Raw genomic sequence first — 22,158 nt, 5'->3', positions numbered from 1 at the left:
CATGTTATTTTGATACAACAGTCTAAAGGTACAGTTTTCTGTTCTATAAAGTGGTATAGGTTTTCAATGCGAGCACCCTCACACGTCAAAGCGCACTTCTCTCTACACACCATGACCTCCGGGAGGGCAGGCGTGCAGTAGATTAAAATAATGCAATTATTCTGTACGTACAATGTTAGCTAAAAATGATAGCTAAGTCGTAACTGAACATACAAAAATTCAATAATTTGCGAAATTAGCATAATTTCATATTTAAACAAATAACAGTGCAAGTGTCAATTAAACAGAGAAGAATCAGACAGTTTGCAAAAAATGCACTATCACATCATTTGTCATTGTTATTATTATTATTGTTGTATATTTATCTATTTATTTATTTATAGGTACAGCAATATGGTACCATTTCTTAGTAGGGTAGGTATACATAGAAAATGTACAAGCATTTTAGCACATACAAGTTCATATTGAATACAAGCATTACTCAAACATACGTGAAGAATTACACGAATAGTGCAAGTGAACGTATGAAATATAGGAACAGCCTCATAACATTTTTAAAACATTTTCCAAGCATTGTTAAGCACTTTTTTATCATAATTACGGCATTAACATTCATCCAGTCTGTTATTGTTTTGAAAAAAAAAAAGAATATTCATAACAGTTATTTCTTGCAATAGTTGCAGTGCACTGAGTATAAAATATTGTGAAAATGGGAGTCATGCACAATGGACGTGAATAGGTCAGCAAGGTCACTCACGGCTCAACTCACTCGGACTCACTCAGACTAAGATCGAGCCGAGAGTTTGAGTTTGAGTGAGCCCTGATGAGTAATATTTTAGTGAGTTTGTGCCCAAGTGAGTCCTTTGGAAGAAAATTTTTGACATTTTGGCTCAGAAAACATTTCAGAGGTCTCAGTGACTCCAAAGTGAGAGACATACCTCTTCAGTGAGTCTGAGTGCAATCGATTTGTTTGCCCGACCTATCAACTGGACTGATCTAAAAAGGTTGTTCCTGTCCTGTGAGGTTAGGGTAATAAATGACTGATTATATGTGTAATCTAATGTGACTGATTATATGTGTATAAATGACTGATTATATTGAGCATTGCATGATTCCCACACTTTTGGGACAAAGAGTGGAGATGTACAGTGGAGAGATATTATGGTTGTTATGCAGGGTGCACTTGTGACATATTTTGGGAAAAACACATATGCCTGAGAAAAGGTGGCAACAGATGAGTGACAAAAGATCTAGAATCTATCATAGAAGTGATACTTAAGGTACACCAGAAGCTTGCAAGGATAAAGCGGGCAGAATAATGTTGGACTAGCTCAAGACCGGAGGAGAGTAAAGGACGGATCCCAAATGGATGTGGTATATTTTAGTTCACTATGTATTAAAACTTTGTAAACAAATGGCACATCATCATCATCGGCCTGACTCCGTCCACTGCAGGACAAAGGCCTCTCCCATGTTCTGCCAGTTAACCCATCATAACATCATTATAACGGGTATCCAAACAATCATCTGTCACAAAAATTGGGTAAATCCCTAAGTACTTGCAGTGCAGAAGCCAACAGTTATTCACAGAAAAGGCTGTAAAGCTCCTGGGTTATCTACAGAGCACAGACTCCTTATCAAAGACCGATACCATAGGTTGAGAACCGAGGACCGCAAGGAAAACAGTAACACCAAATTTGCTACTACCTTCGGATACAGCCAACTTCTGCCTAGATCCAGCTATAAATAGGTTTAATACCAATCAACTTAGCGCATAAATTTTTTTTATTGGAGCAATCTAGCCGGCCTCTGCAAAAGAGCATTGCGAACCAAGGTTGTCGATTGATGGCACCATCTACCCCAGAAAGCACGACGTGCTTGTGTTCTGCCTGTCAGGGCCCCCGCACGGCAAGCAATGATTCGTTGCAAAGTGAGAGCAGGTGAGGTTTGGACCAGCACGCGCATGTCGACTCATTTAAGACTCCTGAATAAGAAGGTACACCGGTCTCGCTGACTAGCGAAAGTGTAATAATCATGGCTCTTCTTCGAAGCATTGCTCTTTATTATACATTGAATAAAAAAGCACAAAAATACCAATTATACAAATGTAAATATCAAACAAAAAGTTCTTGATCTTGATTTAGTATCTGAATTTTTCACTTTCTTCGAACCAGACCCTGGCACAGATCGGGCGTTCTCCTGTGCAGCGTCGCATCACAGTGTTCGAGTTGCACCCGTACAGCTTGTATGCGACTGTAAACTGTGGCGGACTGTCTTGAACGTCTATTATGACCGAGTCGCCTTCTTTCAGGCTGCCAAAGTTTCACGGGTCCTTTGGTCTTAGATACAAAATACACGAATTTACACGAACACACGAATTTACACGAATTACACGAATTTACACACAAATACACGAATTTACACGAATTGAAATACACGGAACCATTTCAAGTTCCACGACAAAGCCTTGATGAGGGGGCCACGTCCAGTTCCTGAAACACAATCATTTTGCAGTCTGGTGGGCTGTAGAAACCGGTCGACTGGAGTGTCAGGTTGCGCAAAGTGCCCCTGGTCTTGGCCAGGCAATGGGCAAATCCTGGCCACGTTTTTGAGCCAACGACGGTGCACAGGCGAGCTCGAGCAGGGTGTCGTCGTCCATGAGCAGGCTGATCAGCATGGTCACTTTGGGGTCTCTAAAGTTGAGGTCGGCAAGGGTGAAAACCACAGAGCAATAAAGAATAAGAGAACCAGTGTGAAATATGGGCGAAGTCGAATCTCACAATATAACAAGACAGCCTTTACACAAAAGAAGAAACCCACGAAAATACAGGTAGTAGGACGTGAAAAGAAACAAACAAAACACCAAAAAGCTAGTAATTTCGAAAAAAATGCAAATCTGATTACATTCACAATTACGTAGATTTACCTTTGGTAACAGATTAAGCAGATACATGCATTCTTTCGGGCATAACACTAGCTTCTTTAGGTAACATGAAATATCTGTGCACAGCGTTGTAGGTGTGACCGTAAATATAATATTAAATACGTTCGTCCATCAAGAGAGCGGAATTCATTATACTCTACTGGAACGGCTTTGCTTGTAGATTACAGTAATGCATGCAGAAAAACCAAATAGAAAGAGAGATAAAAAAGGTTACAATAATTGTTGATCCATACATGATTCATAATACTTGATGTGAGGTCTTCCCCACGGATATCTACACACAGCTAAAGGTCATATTTTTGTAAACACCCGCGGCCGAAACCGGTTAGAACTTGCAGCAGATGAGTAAACATGACCCACACAAGCTGCGTACTTTCGGCAGCCCTTTTCTCTACGCATTTTGGAAACGTTAAACTTTCCTTAAATACAACGCATGCTCATGAGATGCACGAATCGCAAGTACAAGCTATATGTAAAGATGTAAGTAAAACTTGGTGCATTTATGGGCTTGACTGATTAACTTACAGGGTCTCGTTCAACTACGTACGTGGCATCCAATTGTCGTGAGACTAAATACAGGTTTCTAGGGACGTGCACGAATAAACAATCAGCAGAAGAAAGCAAGGAAGACAGCGACCGAGAAAAAAAACGCACATTATCTACGCGTAAACCAATAGAAACCTATATGAGCTGGAAGTAATAATATAATAATTGATGGGGTTTCAAAATCAGGATATGATTATGAGAGGGAATGTAGTCGATGGTTACGGAAATTTAAACCTCCTGAGGCTTTTTAACGTGCACTTATACCGAAGTACTCGATCCTCGAGAATTATCGCCTACATCGGGGATGTGGCCGCAGCGGCCGCGGCGCGGTACTCGATCCCGTGATCGGCGGGTCAGCAGTCGAGCACCACAACCAATAGACTACCGTGGCGGGCTGTGAGCTACATGTCCAATGAGTCAAGAGAATAACGAAAACTTCAACGCTCTTACCAGCAGCTGACGTTGCCTCGGCAAGGAAGTTGTGGCGGGCCTTGTACTGGATAGCAGAGACAGTCGAGGTCTCCCTCGCAGGGCGAGACGCCAACGGCGGCGATGAAGCTGGCGGTCGCCTGTCGGCGTTGGCTGGCTGTTGTCCCAGCTGTCCATCCCGCGGGGGCCTCGTCTCCGCTGCCGCCGGAAGCCACCGTAGAACTGGATCGACGAATGGTTCCCTTTTCTCCGGGAGCTGTGACCTCGCGCAAGCCGTCGAGTCGGAGGTAAAGCCAGGCAAGTCTCACGATGGCCTGTGTAAGGCTAAGCTGTCTCGCTTCTGGTCCACTGCTTTCTTATATGACATACTCCGCACACGTGGTCCAATTGCAGCCCACCACGCCTTTAGAACACCACGAGGCCAGTTTTCATTCGACTATCCAGTACACCATGTGATCCGAAAGCGGTTATGTCACGATGATGATGATAATGTGTGTTCATGTATGGCTCATATATATATACCTACTCTGAAGGATTAGCCAAGACATGAAAATTGCGTTCCGGGGTATCATAACAAAGTTTTTCACTTCATCCGTCCACGAGGAATGATGACTAATGTATAAATATTTTGCCGCACTTCATCTTTGCCGTTCTATTATTTTTTTAATTTTTACTTAAGTCTCAACCTCGCGTCGTCGCTTCGGCACTTCTTTTTCTTCACTCGGCACAGGCTCCTCGTGGGCACGTCGCGGTTTTGCTAAAGGCTAACTGTGATTATTCGTTACTAAATAGTCGCATCGTGATACTTGTGACTGAATGTCTTTTTTCTGTGGGTACATCACATCAATGGTATTTTTATACAGGATTAGTGCAAAGCAGCCTTCCTTTTGTACTGCAAGCGATAATATACAAGCCACTGCCTAATTCTGAATTTTGACTAGTACAAAAGTGGTTTCGTGTGATGTTAAATTACAGTATAGATCAGTGAACGAAGTGAACCTCATGAGCAGCTTTCGTTGTCCTCATGTCGAATTTGAGGAGGATTGCCGTCGTCAGCGAAAAGACCACCGCTACATTCGCCAGTTCGTGTGGTTTGAGATTGTGCTCACACAGGTGAGTTCGAATTTAGGATTCTGTATGGCTAGCGTAAAGTGCTGACGTTATTGGAGGGGGGAGTGATTTTAAATGAGTGAAAATAAAATAAAAGTGAGCCCCGTAACTGTTGCTCAGGGGAAGGACACCCTAACATTAGCTCACGAGGGATGGGGGTAAGAAGGGATTAAAAGGATAAGGAAAAATGAAGATATAGAGATAGAGAGGGGCGGAGAGACATAAAGACGACATACGGAAATAAGAACAAGATAGAAAAGGTGGACGCGGTCGCAAGAGTGCGAGGACGGGGCACCACTCAGCGAGAGCTCTTCTCTGCGTCAGGAGGTGGCGTAGGGCGAACCAGTCGGCCAGAGCTGCGCTGTCCTCGGAGATCGTGGGGGCACTACCGGTCGGCACGAAATCCAACGAGCGAGTCCCACCGACGTTATACAATGCCACTCCTTGTGTTCGTGCGTTTCGTTTCGTTCGTTGTTACCACGGGATCATTGGCACAGGGGAGGACGAATGAGGTCACAGAAGGAACCCATATATGACAGTGTTGCCGAATGGATACCTCCGTTATGTTACCATTACATTTCGCTGATTTAGCGTTCGCTGAAATTTCCTTCCTCTTATTTCCTCGGACAAAAATAATTAGCTCATTCACAGTACGAGAATGACCGTGCAGTTTAATTCCATTCTTGTAATTACTCGATGCAGAAAATGCAGCTTGATCGTTTTCTTAGCTTGTAATTTACGCGCCCATAAAGCTGGTGTCACGAGATGCATTAAAAAGTACGCAAAATACGTTACTATAAGACCGAAGTATAGTAGCTTTTGTGATAGGCCCCCATGTATTGGCCCCGTTTAGACGCGTGAAAGGATATTTGACATTGGCGCGCTTCCTGAGGGTCCAGTAAGCGACAGCGCAACGAATATGCTTTAGGTCCGTCGGCTCGCCTCAAGCCCTCTGGACCCTCTCGGCCGGTGGATTACCTGGAAAGGGCTGTTTTGCTGTCTGGGCTGCCTAGTATGACTGGTCTCCTGTGCGTTTTTGAAGTCGTCAGAATGCACCTCACAAGGAACCGATTGCTGGAGGAACCGGAGTGCCTTTCGAGTGTTCGTTCCTTTCGCCTTTGAACATTCCGGTGACAAGGCCTCCTCGACGGGTCATCCTGAAACCTTGTCAAACCGGAGGAATCTACTTTACGCGCGAGTTCAAGGTCAACACACCGTGTCAGCTGTGCCGTGCTTTTTATGTGTACCGCCGCCTCACGATCGGTGGACGCCTTTCCGCCCTTCCTGCGAGGGATTGTGGCTGCCTCTTCGTGCTCGCTCACTGGATTCTGTGCCGACTGATTGTGCCCCCGCGATCTCCGATGACCGCACAGCTCTGGCCGACCAGCTCACCCTCTATCTCCTGACGCCGTAAAGCTCTCGCTGAGTGGTGCCCCGTCCTCGAACTCCTTCGACAATTATGTCGTCGCTTCGCGCTGACATGGTTTAGAAACCAAGCGCTGCTGCTGTCACAATATTTACAGTGTATACGGAAAAACGGGAAAAACGTTTCGTGGTGTTCTCAAGGCTTAGAGTCTTTTGAGATTTTGGGCAGGAATCTCGGCCGCAAGTGTTTTAAGTTGGCTCGGCGACGGGATCAATGCTCAAGTGGTGGTCATACTTGTACCCGCGGGAAAATATTTCGCCAGAGTCGATCACTACGATAATTTTTCAATAGGAAGAGGGTCATTTTAATTAAAATAGCCAGACATAGTTCCAAGGTCTGATAGGCCACGTTCAAGCATATTACAGTGTGACTCTTCGTATGTGTGCTAAGATATACTCAACCCAAAGAATAACATCTCCATTTAACCTTGGCACATTCTGCTTACATCTAAACACACACGCATATTCGGTTTATGCACCTAACTCAGCTTGTATGCGAGTGTAAAATATATATCTTTGTTATGCCCGAACTTCTAAGGCACTCCGAAGTGTTGTCTAATGATCAAGGTGCAACACAGGCAAACTGGCAGGCTAATCACAGCCTTAGAAAGGCCTACCTAAATACTAATAATGGAACTTAGACTCATAAATAAAAATATGGTGGTCATGAACCTAAAGCTGTGTAATGATAAATGCAGTGTGGGCAGCTGTAGTGAACACAAGCTTTATTGTTCGGCACTGTGGCAAAGAGCGCATGAATGAGGAACATAAAGTTAAAAATATATATGACAAATTATACATATTTATTCACTTTATCTGTTTGTTTCTTTACGTTGACGTGACTAGAAGGGCTCACTGAGCAATTTCTGCAACTAGCGACATGACGCACAAGAAATGCACAGAATGTAGAATTATGGGTGGGCATATTATCATGTAAAATTATGAGCAATATACATAGTAACCATAATTTTTTACATGAAATGAAAGAAACTCTGTGCAAGCAATGTCTCACGTCGCAAACAGACACACAAATAGCAGAATAATGTTGATTATTTTTTCATTTGACACAAAGATTATTTGTGCATTGCATGTCATAATATATGTCCCACATGTTAACCGAAATTTCCTAGAGTTGTCACATGCAAATTTGGGTTGTTGCATTGTCGTTCACACCTTTCTTATCCGCTAACCACGTCTGAAAGTGAAAGGTGCCAGAAAAGCAAGGAGTAGGCAACGGGAGATAACGGAATAACTCTGCCATGCTGTCAGATTTTCAGCAATATGTCTCATACAGTTGAACCTTCTTTTTTACAGCTGAACGAAAAGCCGCGCACACTGACTTTACCAAAACCGTCTTTTTTACTACACGCCAGGGTGGTCCAGTGGTTATGGTGCTCTATTGCTGACCCACAAGTAGCAGGATCGAATCCCGGTCATATTTTCGATGTAGGTGAAAATGCTTCAGGCCCATCTGCTTTGATTAAGTTGCATGTCAAAGAAGCAAAGTGTTAAAATTTTGGGATCATCCCACTATGGTGTCTTTCGTAGTCATTAGGCGCTTTTTGGATATTCATCATCATCATCATTAGCCTAACTACGTCTACTGCAGGACAAAGGCCTCTCCCATGTTCCACCAGTCAACTCGGTTCTGTGCTTGCTGCTGCCACTTTATACCCGCTAGCTTCTTAATCTGATATACCCACCCAACTTTCTGTCTCCCCCTTACTTCCTGCCTTCTCTGGGAATCCAGTCAGTTACTTTTAATGACCAGCGGTTATCCTGCCAATGCGCTACATGCCCGGTCCATGTCCATCTCCTCTTCTTGATTTTAACTATGTTGACCTTAACGCCGGTCTGCTCCCTTATCCACTCTGCTCTCTTCTTGTCTTTTAAGGTTACACTTATCATGTTCCTTTCCATGTCTCACTGAGTCGTCCTCAATTTAAGCTGAACCCTCTTGGTAAGTCTCCAGGTTTCTCTTCTATAGCTAAGTACCGGCAAGATGCAGCTGTTATATACATGGCTCTTGAGGAATAATGGCAATCTACCACTCATGACTTCAGAGTGCTTGCGAAATGTGCTCTACCCCATTCCTATTATTCTAATTACTTCAATCGCGTGGTTTGGCGCTGTGGTTATTACCTGTCCTGAGTAGACGTAGTCTTTTAAAACTTCAGGTGGACTATGAGCTATCTCGAAGCACTGTTCTCTTTCAAGGTTGTTGTACATTACTTTCGTTTTCCGCAGACTACTATTAAGACCTACCTTCCTGCTCTTCTTGTCTAACTCCGTGATCATGAGTTGCGATTTGTCCCCTGAGTTACTCAGCAATGTGCTGCCATATGCGAAGAGTAGGTTACTATATGATACTCTCCATTAACTCTTATCCCTAAATATTCCCATTCTAGGCCTCTGAAAACCTTCTGTAAGCACGCAGTAAATAGCAGTGGGGAGATTGTATCGCCCTGCCTTACATCCTTTTTGATTGCTATTTTGTCGTTGTCTTTATGGAGCACTATGGTGGCAGTTGATCCCCTGTAGATTTCTTCCAGTATGTTTGTACATGCTTCGTCGACGCCCTGATTCCGCAGTGTCGGCATGACTGCTGATATTTCTGTTGAATCAAACGACTTCTCCTAATCTGTGAAAGTTATGTATTGTGGTTGGCTGCATTCTGAGCATTTCTCTAATACCTGATTGATCGTATGAATGTGGTCGATTGTTGAGTATAGCCTGTCCGAAATTCCGCTTGTTCCTTTGGTTGATTGAATTCTAATGTTGTCTTAATTTTGGTAACGATTACCTTGGTAAATAGCTTGTATATGACAGAGAGCAAGCTGATTGGCCTGTTATGCTTCACGTTCCTGTCATTTTCTTTCTTATGTATTAGGATGATGTTAACATTCTTCAAGATTCTGGTACTCTTCCTGTCCGGATACACTTCGTAAATAGGGTGGCTAGTTTTTTAACATAATCATGTCCTCCGTCCTTTAGCAGATCCTATGTTATATGATCATCACCAGCAACTTTACCTCTTTGCATTTACTCCAAGGCTTTTCTGACTTCTTCTATCATTACTGGTGGGAGGCCATCTGAGTTACTGCTAGTTCTTATATCAAGGTCGTGGTTGACCCGGCTACTGTACAGATCTCTGTAAAACTCCTCCACTATTTAAACTATCCTATCTGTATTGTTAGTTACTTTGCCTTCCTTATCCTTTAGTGCATACATCTAGTTTTTTTCTATCCCTAATTTTCTCTTCACTGCTTGTACACTTCCTCCGTTCTTCAGAGCGTGTTCAATTTTCTCAATGTTATACCTTCTTACATCTGATACCTTACGCTTATTAATCAACTTTGAAAGATCTGCCAATTCTATTTTGTCTGTTGTATTTGAAGCTTTCATGCTATGACGCTTTTTAATGAGGTTCTTCGTCTCCTGGGACGGCTTGCCAGCGTCCGGTCTAAGTACCGTATCTCCAACTTTCACTGCACAGTCCGTAATGATACTCGTCAGATTATCATTCATTGTGTCAATTCTAAGGCTGCTTTCCTCGATAAGGACCGAGTACCTGTTCTGAGGCAAGACGCTAAATTCATGTACTTTCCCTCTCAATGCTAGCTCATTTATTGGCTTCTTGCGCATCAGTTTCTGTCATTTCTTCTTCAAGTCTAGGTGAATTCGAGACCGTACTGACCGTACTAGGGCCACTGCATCGTATGTTGCGAAGCACTTCCACATCCTGCACGAGGCCTGCGTGCATGTGCACTCAGTGTATGGTCTATTTCGCTTTACTTTCGACATTAGGTCTCTTCCATGTTCCTTTACGGTTCTCTCGTTTTTGGTAGAATGTATTCAGGATCTGTAAATTATTGCGTTCTGCAAATTCTACTAATAACTCCCCTCTGGCATTTCTAGTACCGTTGCCATAATCTCCTACTGCTTGGTCCCCAGACTGCTTCTTCCGTACCTTGGTATTGAAGTCGCCCATCAGATGTTAAACCCTATCAATTGATCACTGATGTAGAATGGTGTTCTATATAACTTCTAGGCGGTGTTCACGTTTATTTATTTATGGCACAATTACATGTCGCTTTTATGGTGATCTTGCCCTATGGTGGGGTGACTACAAAGAACGAGCTCTAGAGACTTCTTTTAAACCATTTATTCCTCAACAGCTGCCGCGGTACAGGTTAGTATGGACAGATTAGGAAGAGACTGTTGATTTTTATAAGGTTAATGAATAATCGTCCAGGGCAAACTTCGCAAATGGGTGTGTTAAGAGTGAAAATGCATGATTTGAAGATATGCAGTAGGCTGCACTATTGACGTTATCTGTCCATCGGAGTTTCCCTCAACAGAGAGGATGCTGATCGAATCCCGCTGAAGGCGCGAATAGGAGGACGAATACATAGTTTATATAACAGTGGAAACAGTGGAACATCTTAATTACTGTTTTAAAGCTGCATTTACGTACTATCGGCTCAGAGTCCCATCGGCTTTTCAGAAGGCACATAAACCGAAACGTACGCGACTTACCTCGGTTCCCAATAATGAATGCAACACTTTGATTGATTGATTGATATGTGGGGTTTAACGTCCCAAAAACCACCATATGATTTTGAGAGACGCCGTAGTTGAGGGCTCCTGAAATTTCGACCACTTGGGGTTCTTTAACGTACACCCAAATCTGATCACATGGTCTTACAACATTTCCGCCTCCATCGGAAATGCAGCCGCCGCAGCCGGGATTCGTACCCGCGACCTGCGGGTCAGCAGCCGAGTACCTTAGCCATTATACCACCGCGGCGGGGCAATGCGACACTTTCGGGAAATTTATTGTTTTGCAGCAGTTCAACTTGTACCTCGTTGTTAGGAATATAACGCAATGTACTTCGAAAATTATATTCTCGCTTAATGATACCACCGAAAACAATATCACTGAAAACGAGATTCTCGCTTAGCGATACCACCGCCCAGCTACCGCATCAGTCTGGCCAAGAAGAAATCAGCAAGTGATTTTCAGGCGTAAGACTAGAGCTCGCACTTACAGCGAGCACCATGGAATGATAGAGGGAAGGACTCCAAAGTTGTCACGTCAAAAAAAAAAAAAAAAGGCAGATCCCGCGTACAGTAGGAATCGACAATATGCGAAGAACGAATGAGAAATGTTGATATGTCACCTTAAAATCAACACCACGTTAGGAGGTGGACGTAAATTATGCTGTACAAGACATTCATGTGATGATTATTATGTTTGAACGTGTCATGTACCTTCGTCGTCTATTCACCGTCACGTGCTACCAAATTTGGTATATGTTTAGCTAGAAAAACGGTCGCTTGCGCGCTATAAGCGTAGCATGAAGTCATATTTTACAAGACACGCATATCATAATTATCATGTATGCACATGTCATTTACCTTCGTTATCCATTCACGTCACGTAATACCAAATTTGGTATTTGTGATGCCCGCGAAACGGCTGAAAGCGCATGATGAGCGTGGTATGTTGTGTTCTTTTTATATGACACGCTTATCAAGATTATCATGTTTGGACGTGTCATTTACCTTCGTCATCCATTCACGCCTCGTAACGCCATATTGGGTATATGTGAAGCTAGCGAAACTACCGCGAGAGCTCTATGAGCGTGGCGTGTAGTCATGACTTACATGACATGCAGGCCATTATTTCCACGTCAGGACCTCTTATGTTCTCCGTGCAGTGGGGTCATACCATACTAGTCTTGCAGCATGTCATGTGAACGAAACCACTGCAAGAGCACAAAGACCACGAAACGTAAATAATGACACTTATGCCTAAATGCCACCACTTTCATGTTACGACTAGTCACGCTCGTCATACAGTCATGTTATGCCATACCAATTTCGGTATCGATACCATTATCGAAATGGCCAGGAAACCTAAAGGTCGCAGGCGGATAGATAGATAGATAGATAGATAGATAGATAGATAGATAGATAGATAGATAGATAGATAGATAGATAGATAGATAGATAGATAGATAGATAGATAGATAGATAGATAGATAGATAGATAGATAGATAGATAGATAGATAGATAGATAGATAGATAGATAGATAGATAGATAGATAGATAGATAGATAGATAGATAGATAGATAGATAGATAGATAGATAGATAGATAGATAGATAGATAGATAGATAGATAGATAGATAGATAGATAGATAGATAGATACGCTCAAAGTTGACGAAGTTCGCTAAGAAATGCTTCGCGTTTGAAAGAGTTAGCTTTCATGAAATCGCAAGCCAGGAGCCTGCCCATGTGTCATGCCCACATTGGAGATGGACGGACACAAAAAAGAATCGGTGGAAATCCTCCTCTCTAAGGCTCACCTTACCCACGGAGCAAGAAGGTTCATGGTCTCCGTCTTCACTTCTTCCCGTATTCGATGAGGCCTAGAAACTGTGGTGCGTCTCTGATGAAGGAGCCAACCAACCCAGGTTCGGACACCAAACATTTCTCTAAGGAAGATGTTCGCTGTAAATGTAATTTATTCTCTTTTTTTTCAATGTTTGTCTTACACGCAACATTCTCCTTACTAGTATGTATATTGGTCGTAGTCTGCTTGGTTCCGTTAAGCGTGGCTTGTTTAGATGCAGATAGACAGACCATCAGTTTTATTGATGTCTACTGTTGACTCGGTTGTTTTCGAGAGACTGATGAAAAAAAGGAGAAACATTATCTACTCTTTACTTTTTATATCTTGAAGCGATGAACAGAAGAAATAAATATTTGTGTTCGAGAGACTGATGAAAAAAAGAAGAAACAATATCTTTTCTATATTTTTTATATCTTGAAGCGATGAACAGAAAAAATAAATATTTGTGCTAAGATGTATTAACGAGAAAACATCAGATGAAGACATCATTTCGATGGCCTTTCTGACGTCCTTCAAGAACAAAGTGCTTGCTACATTACAGGAGTCACTATACGGTTCAACTTCCATCAACAGTTAGGAGTATATACGCTTAACTTCATAAATGCTTGCCTAAAATGTTTTATTAGCTTACTTTTAGAATAACGGGCTCATTCCCCTCGCTTGGCTTTCTCAGTCATATCTACAAAGAGATCGATTAAATTGTCCAAACTGCAATTAAAGTTAGTGTTTTCTTAGAGCACATGCTTTGGCAGTGTCCCGTGGTACCTAACAGAAGCTGACTGGGGACAAGCCCTCCGCAGCTCATCACTTCATACACAACTCCAGGCGATCCAGAATGGCTCAAAAAGGAACGGAAGGAACATCACGATGTCCCAGCCCCAATTTTCGTGCAGCCAGCGGTCTCCTCAGGACACCAATAAGGGTTCGCGCGAAAGCTTTTAAGGATGAAATAAAGCTATTTGCCTGCCTGCCTGCCTGCCTGCCTGCCTGCTTGCCTGCCTGCCTGCCTGCCTGCCTGCCTGTCTGTCTGTCTGTCTGTCTGTCTGTCTGTCTGTCTGTCTGTCTGTCTGTCTGTCTGTCTGTCTGTCTGTGTCTGTCTGTCTGTCTGTCTGTCTGTCTGTCTGTCGGTCCGTCCGGCTGTCTGTCTGCTGACCGTGTTCAAGTAAATAGTCTCCGAAAATGTGGCGCTCATGACATGTTTTTGTTTCAGAAAGCTTGTATTACGTAGGATTTACTTATTTTTGATGTTCTTTTTGAAGGGTAGGAATTACCCAACTGCACCTAGCTAATGCAATCCAGCAATATTTTAAAGGAAGTCCTACAGCCTTAATGTGTGTGTGTGTGTGTGTGTGTGTGTGCGTGCGTGTGTGTGTGTGTGTGTGTGTGTGTGTGTGTGAGAGAGAGAGAGAGACAAGCGAGTTATTTTTTATCCTAATATACACTCGAATATAATCCCATGCGATACCTCCAAACTAAGAGAAAACAGAGGCATGACTTTCATCAAAATCGCAGCAATGCAATACTAGTTTATTCAGTCATACATTGCCTGGTCAAGAGCCTCTACATCCTCTTGACCAGGCAATGTATGACTGAATTGGCAAGAGGGTCTACAGCCAATTTCATTCTTAAAACAACGTCGTAAGAAATGCGACAGTCCATAAGCAGTGTGAAAATTTTGGCTAAGGTTTGTATTTACAATTTTTAGTATACTGACTGTAAAATTGAGCTCGCCGAGTGGCCCCATTGTGTACCGGCCTTCATAGACCATGATTTGAAAACTCAGGGGCACTTGTATCCAAGGACACGCTTTTTCCCTTTCGTGGAATATTGAGGAATGCAATTGTTACCCGTGTAATTCTCAGAAACGTCTTTTTTCTGCTTTATGTACCACATTAAGGCCCTTGTGGGGCATTTCTTGAAAAGATAAGATTGCGATTTCAGTGTAATTCTCAGAAACGTCTTTTTTTTCTGCTTTACGCACCACATTAAGGCCTTTCTGGGGCGTTTCTTGAAAAGATACTGAGATTGCGATTTCGGCAAATGTCGGGATGCTTTTATGTCGGACGTTATTGGAGAGTGTTTTGAAATTACAAAGTGGTGATTTGTTGAACATCTAAATAAACCCAACAATCAGCATGTAGTAGCTTTTTACAGTGGGAAAGAACAAGAATAATTAGCTTAATGCATAATGAGCAATAACATTGTGTACAAATTCCCAAATTTTGTTGTTGTTTTTCTTAGCTGTGTTCGTTTTAATGCTCACCTCAATGTCATTGCTAACATTTACCACCTGATGTTTTTGACTGATCCTCGAGCTAATATGCCCGAATGATCTGGAATTTCTACCTATCATACCCTGTAACAACTTTTTTAGTCTGGAAGGATCATTTCATTTGTACTAGCAACAATGCATAAACTTTACTGAGATTCCTGGAAATGTGTATTGCTAGATATTTATTTTCCTTTCCACCATTTTCCAAGGTCATATTGCCATCAGGTTTACTTCTATTACGCGGGATATTTATTTATTTGTAACGTGACTCTTTACGACTAATTAATATTGGCCGGAATTGGTTTTGCTACCATCAAACTAGAAGCATCGGCCTATTGTTATCTGCATTAGCGAGTCCATTTTATCGTGGTAAATGCATGGTACACAAGCGAAGAATTAACACTCATTTTACATAGTCATTGACTTGTCTCAGTGTGCTTGAATTATTGAGCCGAGAAAGAAAGAAAGATAAAGAAAGATAAAGAAAGACAGAAAGAAAGAAAGAAAGAAATAAAGAAATAGGAAAAGGTTGGAAAAGAAAGACACAGAGAGAAACAGACGTCGAGAGAGAGAGATAGAAAAAGGTTAGACGAAAAACTGAGGGTGATAAAAAAAAGACAGCGAGCATAGAAAGCACAGCATAGCCAATCCCTCTTCAAAGTCATCAATGCCAGCCAGATGCGCCCGATCAAGCCATTCACCACCCTCTCCTCTAGCCCTTAACAGATCTCGCCCATAGCCTGACATCCGCGTGTGCTTCGCGGTCATTGGGGAGAGAACCCCTTATGCAGCGCCTCAGGACGGCTCTCTCATGACGTAAATTTTAGTCAATTGTATACAGATCCGTGGGGCGGCGCCTTGCATTCCTCGTGTTTACAATATCGGTAGGCACGCTGACTCTGTAAAACATACAGTGTTTTGACATAGCGTGTCACCGTTCATAGCGCTGTGCGGGCAACCAATGGGGAAGCGTCACTACAACGCTACTGCATTAGCTGCGCAGTGATGCTGCGGTGGCATTCCTTCGAGCCACAAAGATGGAGCATGAAAGAACAAACCGGACAGACGTATGATATTAGAGTGGCAAACACGTATTTCGCATCTCCGAGGGAAAGCGCTCGGAAGCACGTGTGACGCAAGCGGCGCTAACCATTAAGTTGCGTCGCATCACAAACCCTCCCCGAACTGAGGCGGACTGACGGCTTCCGTTGAGAAGCGCGCATTTGCACTGGTATTGAAAGAAACAAAGGAGACGTCGGTGTATAGCAAGGGGTTGGAAAAAAAGAGGTGGGGGGGGGGGGGGTAAAAAACCAGCCATGCCAGGGCCAGCTACGCGCCAACCAGCTCTGCTGTGACACAGCGTTCTCGATTTCAGGCAAGCAGCGTTATTGGGAGCTTGCTCCTTTTGCTGGGGTGTTGTCTCTCGTCGTTGCGCTGGTGTATACGCTAGTGCTCATTGCGCTCGCTGGAGGCGCAGATATGCTTCTCGTTTCAAGAGCACTCACTAGATGGCGCGCCACCACTCAGACGACACCAAGGAGGATATATCCTCCTTGGTGTTATATCCTCCTTGGACGACACTCGCTGGCCTGAGCGCTGCGGGATAGACTCTATACTGGAAGGCCCCGGATACTCTCAAGTTCTCGCGATGGCCGTAGAGGGCGAAAAAAATTGGCCAGGGCAAGTTTTGACATTGGTGCGTATAGTGGAACTACTAACTCATCTTGTAGCGGTCGGATAAGTTAGTGCGCAGTTCTTCTGCTAGGGCGCTACATATAATTTTTTTTTTACTTGAAGAAATTGTTTTTTGCAAGCTAATCAATCGCTTAAACATGTAGTTTTGGCTCACACAAACAGGGAAGTAATTATACATAAACGTCATTTGTGATTCTGCTTTCTAGATGAAGTATAAACGTTTTTAATTTACAGCGACAGTTAACTGGGCTGAAATCCTATCTCTATCGTTGTCTTCCATGGCCGTTGGCGTTCGAATTGTTCGGCGGCAAGGGCGGCGACAGAAATTATGAATGCGGAAGCGGCTTTCGCTTCATTCGTAGAGCTTGTGCAATTCTTTTGCTGCAATGGTACCTGAGTCAGTTTAAGCGCGAATTCACGAATGCCGCAGTGACCAAGATCAAGGCGTCCGCTTGAAGCTACGCTTACATGGAGTCGATCTGTTGATTCCGCACCGTAAACAGGTAAATCGACACTTCGTAATGTTCTTGTTCAAAGGTCCAACATCACTTCTATGATGCACTATCTACATCAACTAATTCATCATTTGGAGCCATACTGACGAATATATAAATCACATTTTGTGCTGGTTCAGCTTTGCGTAGCCATGCAACTGTCGTACATGACACGTCTGGTGTGCTGTTATTTAGAGGATTGTGTATTGCGTATGATTTCAAATCATGTATGATAGCGCTATACAAAGCCTGGACCAGTGGTTCTCTAAAGGGGGTGTGGGTCGTCAGAGCGATTCTTGGGGGTCTCGATAAACTTCCCGCAAGTCTCCATAGGCGCCAGCAGTAATGACTAGTGGTTTTGGTTCGACTCATGACCTTTGTATTCGGCATCTGCCGGATCACTCTAGATAAATGGCCACAGAGATAACTTATAGTCGCACAATAGAAGGTAAGTTGTTAGTTACCACGGAAACCGGCGGCCCGTGTCGCCGCGGCGCCCGCGCTACGGCATCGCCGGACGTTTTTATCATCTCACCATCTGTATGTAAAAGGAATAAACTTGTTTACCGACGACGGGGAAAGCTCAAACAGTAGTAATGCTGTTTCCATGTTTTCCGGCGGCATATGTCGCTTCAAAGCACGCAAAAACACACACACAAAAATACGGTTCATCAACCGCACACGCAGCGACCCTTCACCTCGCCCCCATCCCCCCCCCCCCCCCCGGGTCCCCCTTGCGCATTCTGCCTAAGGTGAAACCACCGATGCGTAACCCATCCCTGTCGTGGTGGCAAGGTTCCCTCGCGGATAACCATTTTTGTATGCTAAGTGAAAGCGGGAGGAGGCACCGCCACTTGCATGTGGGGAAGCGGCCCTTGGCATGGCGACGCGGTGCCGAGCTCCATAATGGGCTGCAGTAATTAGGCGTCTCATTCGGCCTCGAACCACCAACAACGTTTCCACCCCTTCGGGACGCAACGGACTTTCAAATACGCTTCCCCAGCCAGGTTTAGTTTTTATTTTTACTTTAGAAAACTGACGGCCAATTTCGTCTCTTCTGGAGGTCATTGTGTCACTGTCTGACAAGGCACCATGGCAAAAGGCGTAAAAGCGGATGTGTTCTCTCTACGGTCGCTGTCCTTCTGTTGCCTGCTCCACTGATTTTGAAGGCAGCTTCCCTGTAACCGGGCTTTGCCGTGTCTTCCTGGAAGACATAATTTAGTTGTTGTTTTTTTCTTTTTTCTCAAAGCCACCATCACTACTACTACTGCCTGTCGATGATTTCGGCACCGTTTGTATGTGTCACTAACCTCTTTTTATATGGCCCGGGCGCCACCAAAGTTGATGCAATGGTCCAGCTGTTCTGGAAAAGCTTTTCCTTCTGTGTTCAAGCTGCGTACGTCGTTTTTGTGCTAGCGTGTTCTTTCCTGAAAGTTTTCGTCTCACCGAACTGGGGGAGGGGAGAATGGCATATGGGAATCGGCCCAGGAATCTTTGTAAACTATAGCACCTGGAAACGTTCTTGTGGGGGCCGATCTTGTAGTAGCAATGGTTTTGAGGCCAAAGAAAAAGCGCATAATAATGTCTCTCAAGTGGGGACCGCTAGGCGCCTGCCTCAAGTATTGAAATGGGTTTGTGTGCCACCAGGATATTCTCCTTCCCAGTCAACCTAGAACCTAGAGGGTTGCTCGGTATTGTCTGGATGTGTGTGTTGCGATGGGAAAGGGATTCTTGAGAAAGGTGGCCTTGCTGGAGACGGTTCCTCCTGCGGCTCAGTTTACTAATATGCCCAATGCGAAATGCAACCCTGAATGTTTAGCTTTACCCCCAAAACCTTGAACTGTGTACATTTATAAGATGAAACGACTAGTTGAATCGTGACAGGGGTGCTATGCAGAACGGCCCGAGTTTCTCGGGCAGACGAGTTTGCTCCGAGCTCGCTTTGCGGTAGCCATGGCATGAAAACATCGCGAAGCGCGTGATGGCAGCGCTGATTAAAATGGCTACAGGAACGCACCTGTCGTTGGGAATGACTGTAGGACATTTGCGGCGCTTATCAAAGATACGCCGCGTGCGAACACTTTAGCACCTCCACTCAGTCAACATGCCGATTGATATGTGGGGTTTAACGTCCCAAAAACCATCATATGATTGCGAGAGATGCCGTAGTGGAGGGCTCCGGAAATTTCGACCACCTAGGGCTCTTTAACGTGCAGCTGAATCTGAGCACATGTGCCTACAGCATTTCCGCATCCATCAGAAATGCAGCCGTCGCAACTGGGACTCGATGCTGCGACCAGCGGGTCAATTTTGATTGTCGCCAAGCGAGTCCCCCAGGCGTGTTTGTGGGCGTATGTCCTGTTTCAGACAAGAATTCGTTCCACCTACAGCATGGTAATTTCCATTCTCGAAGGCAGCAAGCGTGCTCATGCACAACTCTCGTGCTGCTCGCTTCGCTTCTATCAAATATTGCAGAATAATATAAGGACAGGTGTCCACTAAGGGCATTCGCATCATGGCGGGAACGCAGCTGTGGTAGGATACGTCGTGAGCGCGGTGAAATATAATGCGAGACATCGTAGCCACGTGGCGATATCACTTTTACTTGAGCGTGCATGTATGCATAGTCTGTGCGATAAAGCTGATAGATTAATCGTGCCGCACGACTTGGCTACTGCTCCTCGGCAAGAGCAAGCGTGGTGAGCATACCCGATCTGCGCCGCGGGCGTCTCTCAATCAAGGTAATTGACGTGTGAACCTTAATACAAACTCGTTCATTCTTAGAAGGCCTCAGTTCAACTCGTAACTATGATGGTGCCGGTGTGACTGTAAAGCGTTTGATGCGGTGAACGCTAAGCGGCAGTTTCTTTGCATATAAAATAATTTGGTGAGCTTACAGTATACAATAGAAGAGCTTCTGATAACCTATAGCTTCTTGCATCTTTTTAATGTTGGTCGTCTACTCATGTGCATCGTCGGCTTCGAAGTGAAGACCGCGTCAGCTCTGTCTCAATTCGGTTGTACTAAATGACTGATGATTAACTACCATTACACTGAGTTTCCTTGTCTTCATTGATAAGGCTTCAAATAAAAATCAATTATCTCAGGCGCTATTAGTGAGGCCATGATCAGTATGGTGCTATTAAACGTAATCCTGATTAGCAAGAGACTGACTGTTATCGTATCAGTAAGGGCTAATTACCATGGTTTTACCTAACGTGCTCATGAATAACATCGAGGTAATTAGCATAGTTTGGTGTGCTCATCACCTAGCATGCTTTAGGTAGCACAGTTCTATAGCTTGCCATGCCTTCATCAGCTCGGTGTTCTTAAGATGTGGCGTAATTACCTTGCCCTTACAATGACCTGGCATAATTAGCTTGGTCAAAGCATGTCCTGGCTTAACTAACCAAGTATACCGTTCAGCCAAAAAATCACGGAATTTCATCGGAGTGAATGATGAAGAGTGGGGCGAAGCTTCGGAGGGTTTTATTGGTAAACCGTTAATTGTGACAATACTGATTGTTGGACTTGTTGGTACTTGTTTACTTACATGCTTTGGCCACAAAATAACACACACACAGAAAGTAAAAAAACACAGTGTTTCTTTACTTTGTGTGTGTTATTTTGCGGCGAAATCATGTTAGTAAACCGTGAATATTCTGTCTGTATATCTCTCTGTACGTTCGTCCGTTCATCAATCCATTCACCTCTCCGTCCGTCCGTCCGCACATGCTGAGTGAGTCATGGAACTATAGGAGATCACGTACCGCGAGCTAAGAGGAACAGACCCGCTGCTTAGGAACTTTGCCCCCTGATAGCTAATTAGCCGGCCGCATGTGCTCAAGTGCTGGCGAACAAAGAGTGCTAGCGGGTGAAGACAACCCGCTATGCTCGAGTGCTAGCGGGTGAAGACAACAAAGACGATGTGCACTGACCGAGCAGCGCGCCATAATATACAGGCTTAGGATGATTAACACGTGGCCTCGTATTTAGCTGCTTTTGCGATCTTGTAAGGCAATCTGCTCGTACTGATTTCCGAGCCCACCATTTGATTATTCTAAAACATACTTATTGCGGGCATTATATAGCATGGGTGCACTTCAGCACTCGCCCCGCCGCGGTGGTATATAATCGGCTTCTGACCCGAAGGTCACAGTATGGAAGCCCGGCTGTGGCGGCTTCATATTCGATGGAGGTGAAAATGCGGCTGGCCCTTGTGCTTAGATTTGGGTGCACGTTAAAGAACCCCAGGTGGTCGAAATTTCTGGAGCCCTCCACTACGGCGTCTCCCAGAATGATATGGTGGTTTTGGGATGTTAAACCCAATATATCAATCAATCTCCTCAGCACTCACTAGAATAAAAAAAAGCGAATGGAAAAAGATGCCTCTGGTTTGAAAACACCGCCCAACTTAGTCAATCGTTCTTGACGCGATGACTAATTCTATCGTAACCAATCAAACGCCTCAGCGCGCTGAGTGGTAAATTTGATTTTTTTGTACTGTTGGCTCATTCTTAAGGGGGTGTCGCCAGGGCTCGGGAAGATCCCGAGTTTCGCCCAACTCGGGCGAAACTCGGCCGATCCTCCACAGAGCCCCAGGCATGATTTTAGATTCACATTCCCAACCGCAGCGTTGAGCAACGTTCGAGGTAAGCATACGGTTACTGCTGGCGGCACTCCAGTGTGACGGCTGCAGTGTTCTGTGCAGAGGAAACGCTTGTCGGCATCTTCCTTTGTGGCGCACCACTACACGCTATTGTATACAGCTTGCAGCCAATGAATTGAGGGCAAGTTCACATGCTCCGTGCGACGCGTGT

At 44.3% G+C, this 22,158-nt stretch overlaps 2 protein-coding genes across 2 annotated transcripts in view; one reads left to right on the top strand and one right to left on the bottom strand.

Moving 5' to 3' along the window:
• The window catches only part of LOC142775820 (uncharacterized), a 69,916-nt gene that overhangs the window by 37,555 nt on the left and 10,203 nt on the right, over nucleotides 1-22,158 (top strand). The window lies entirely within an intron of this gene.
• LOC142775821 (uncharacterized) lies at nucleotides 2,040-4,361 on the bottom strand. Its single transcript, XM_075877979.1, has 2 exons — nucleotides 3,941-4,361; nucleotides 2,040-2,693 (listed from the first exon to the last, which is right to left on the bottom strand). Exons 1-2 carry the CDS (start codon nucleotides 4,094-4,096, stop codon nucleotides 2,448-2,450), a joined length of 402 nt encoding a protein of 133 aa, XP_075734094.1. The 5' UTR covers nucleotides 4,097-4,361; the 3' UTR covers nucleotides 2,040-2,447.

Source organism: Rhipicephalus microplus, chromosome X (assembly GCF_043290135.1).
Source record: "Rhipicephalus microplus isolate Deutch F79 chromosome X, USDA_Rmic, whole genome shotgun sequence".
Classification (NCBI taxonomy): Eukaryota; Metazoa; Arthropoda; class Arachnida; order Ixodida; family Ixodidae; genus Rhipicephalus; species Rhipicephalus microplus.
Note: the sequence above shows the minus strand (reverse complement) of the source record. Positions and strands in the feature narration are given on the sequence as shown.

What these genes read in the sequence shown, in the direction of transcription:
- LOC142775821 (XM_075877979.1), bottom strand. Translation starts at nt 4,096, where the DNA reads ATGGACAGCTGGGACAACAGCCAGCCAACGCCGACAGGCGACCGCCAG. An exon ending in CGAGGCAACGTCAGCTGCTG is followed by an intron (nt 2,694 to 3,940) that starts GTAAGAGCGTTG and finishes CCTCAACTTTAG; the next exon opens with AGACCCCAAAGTGACCATGC.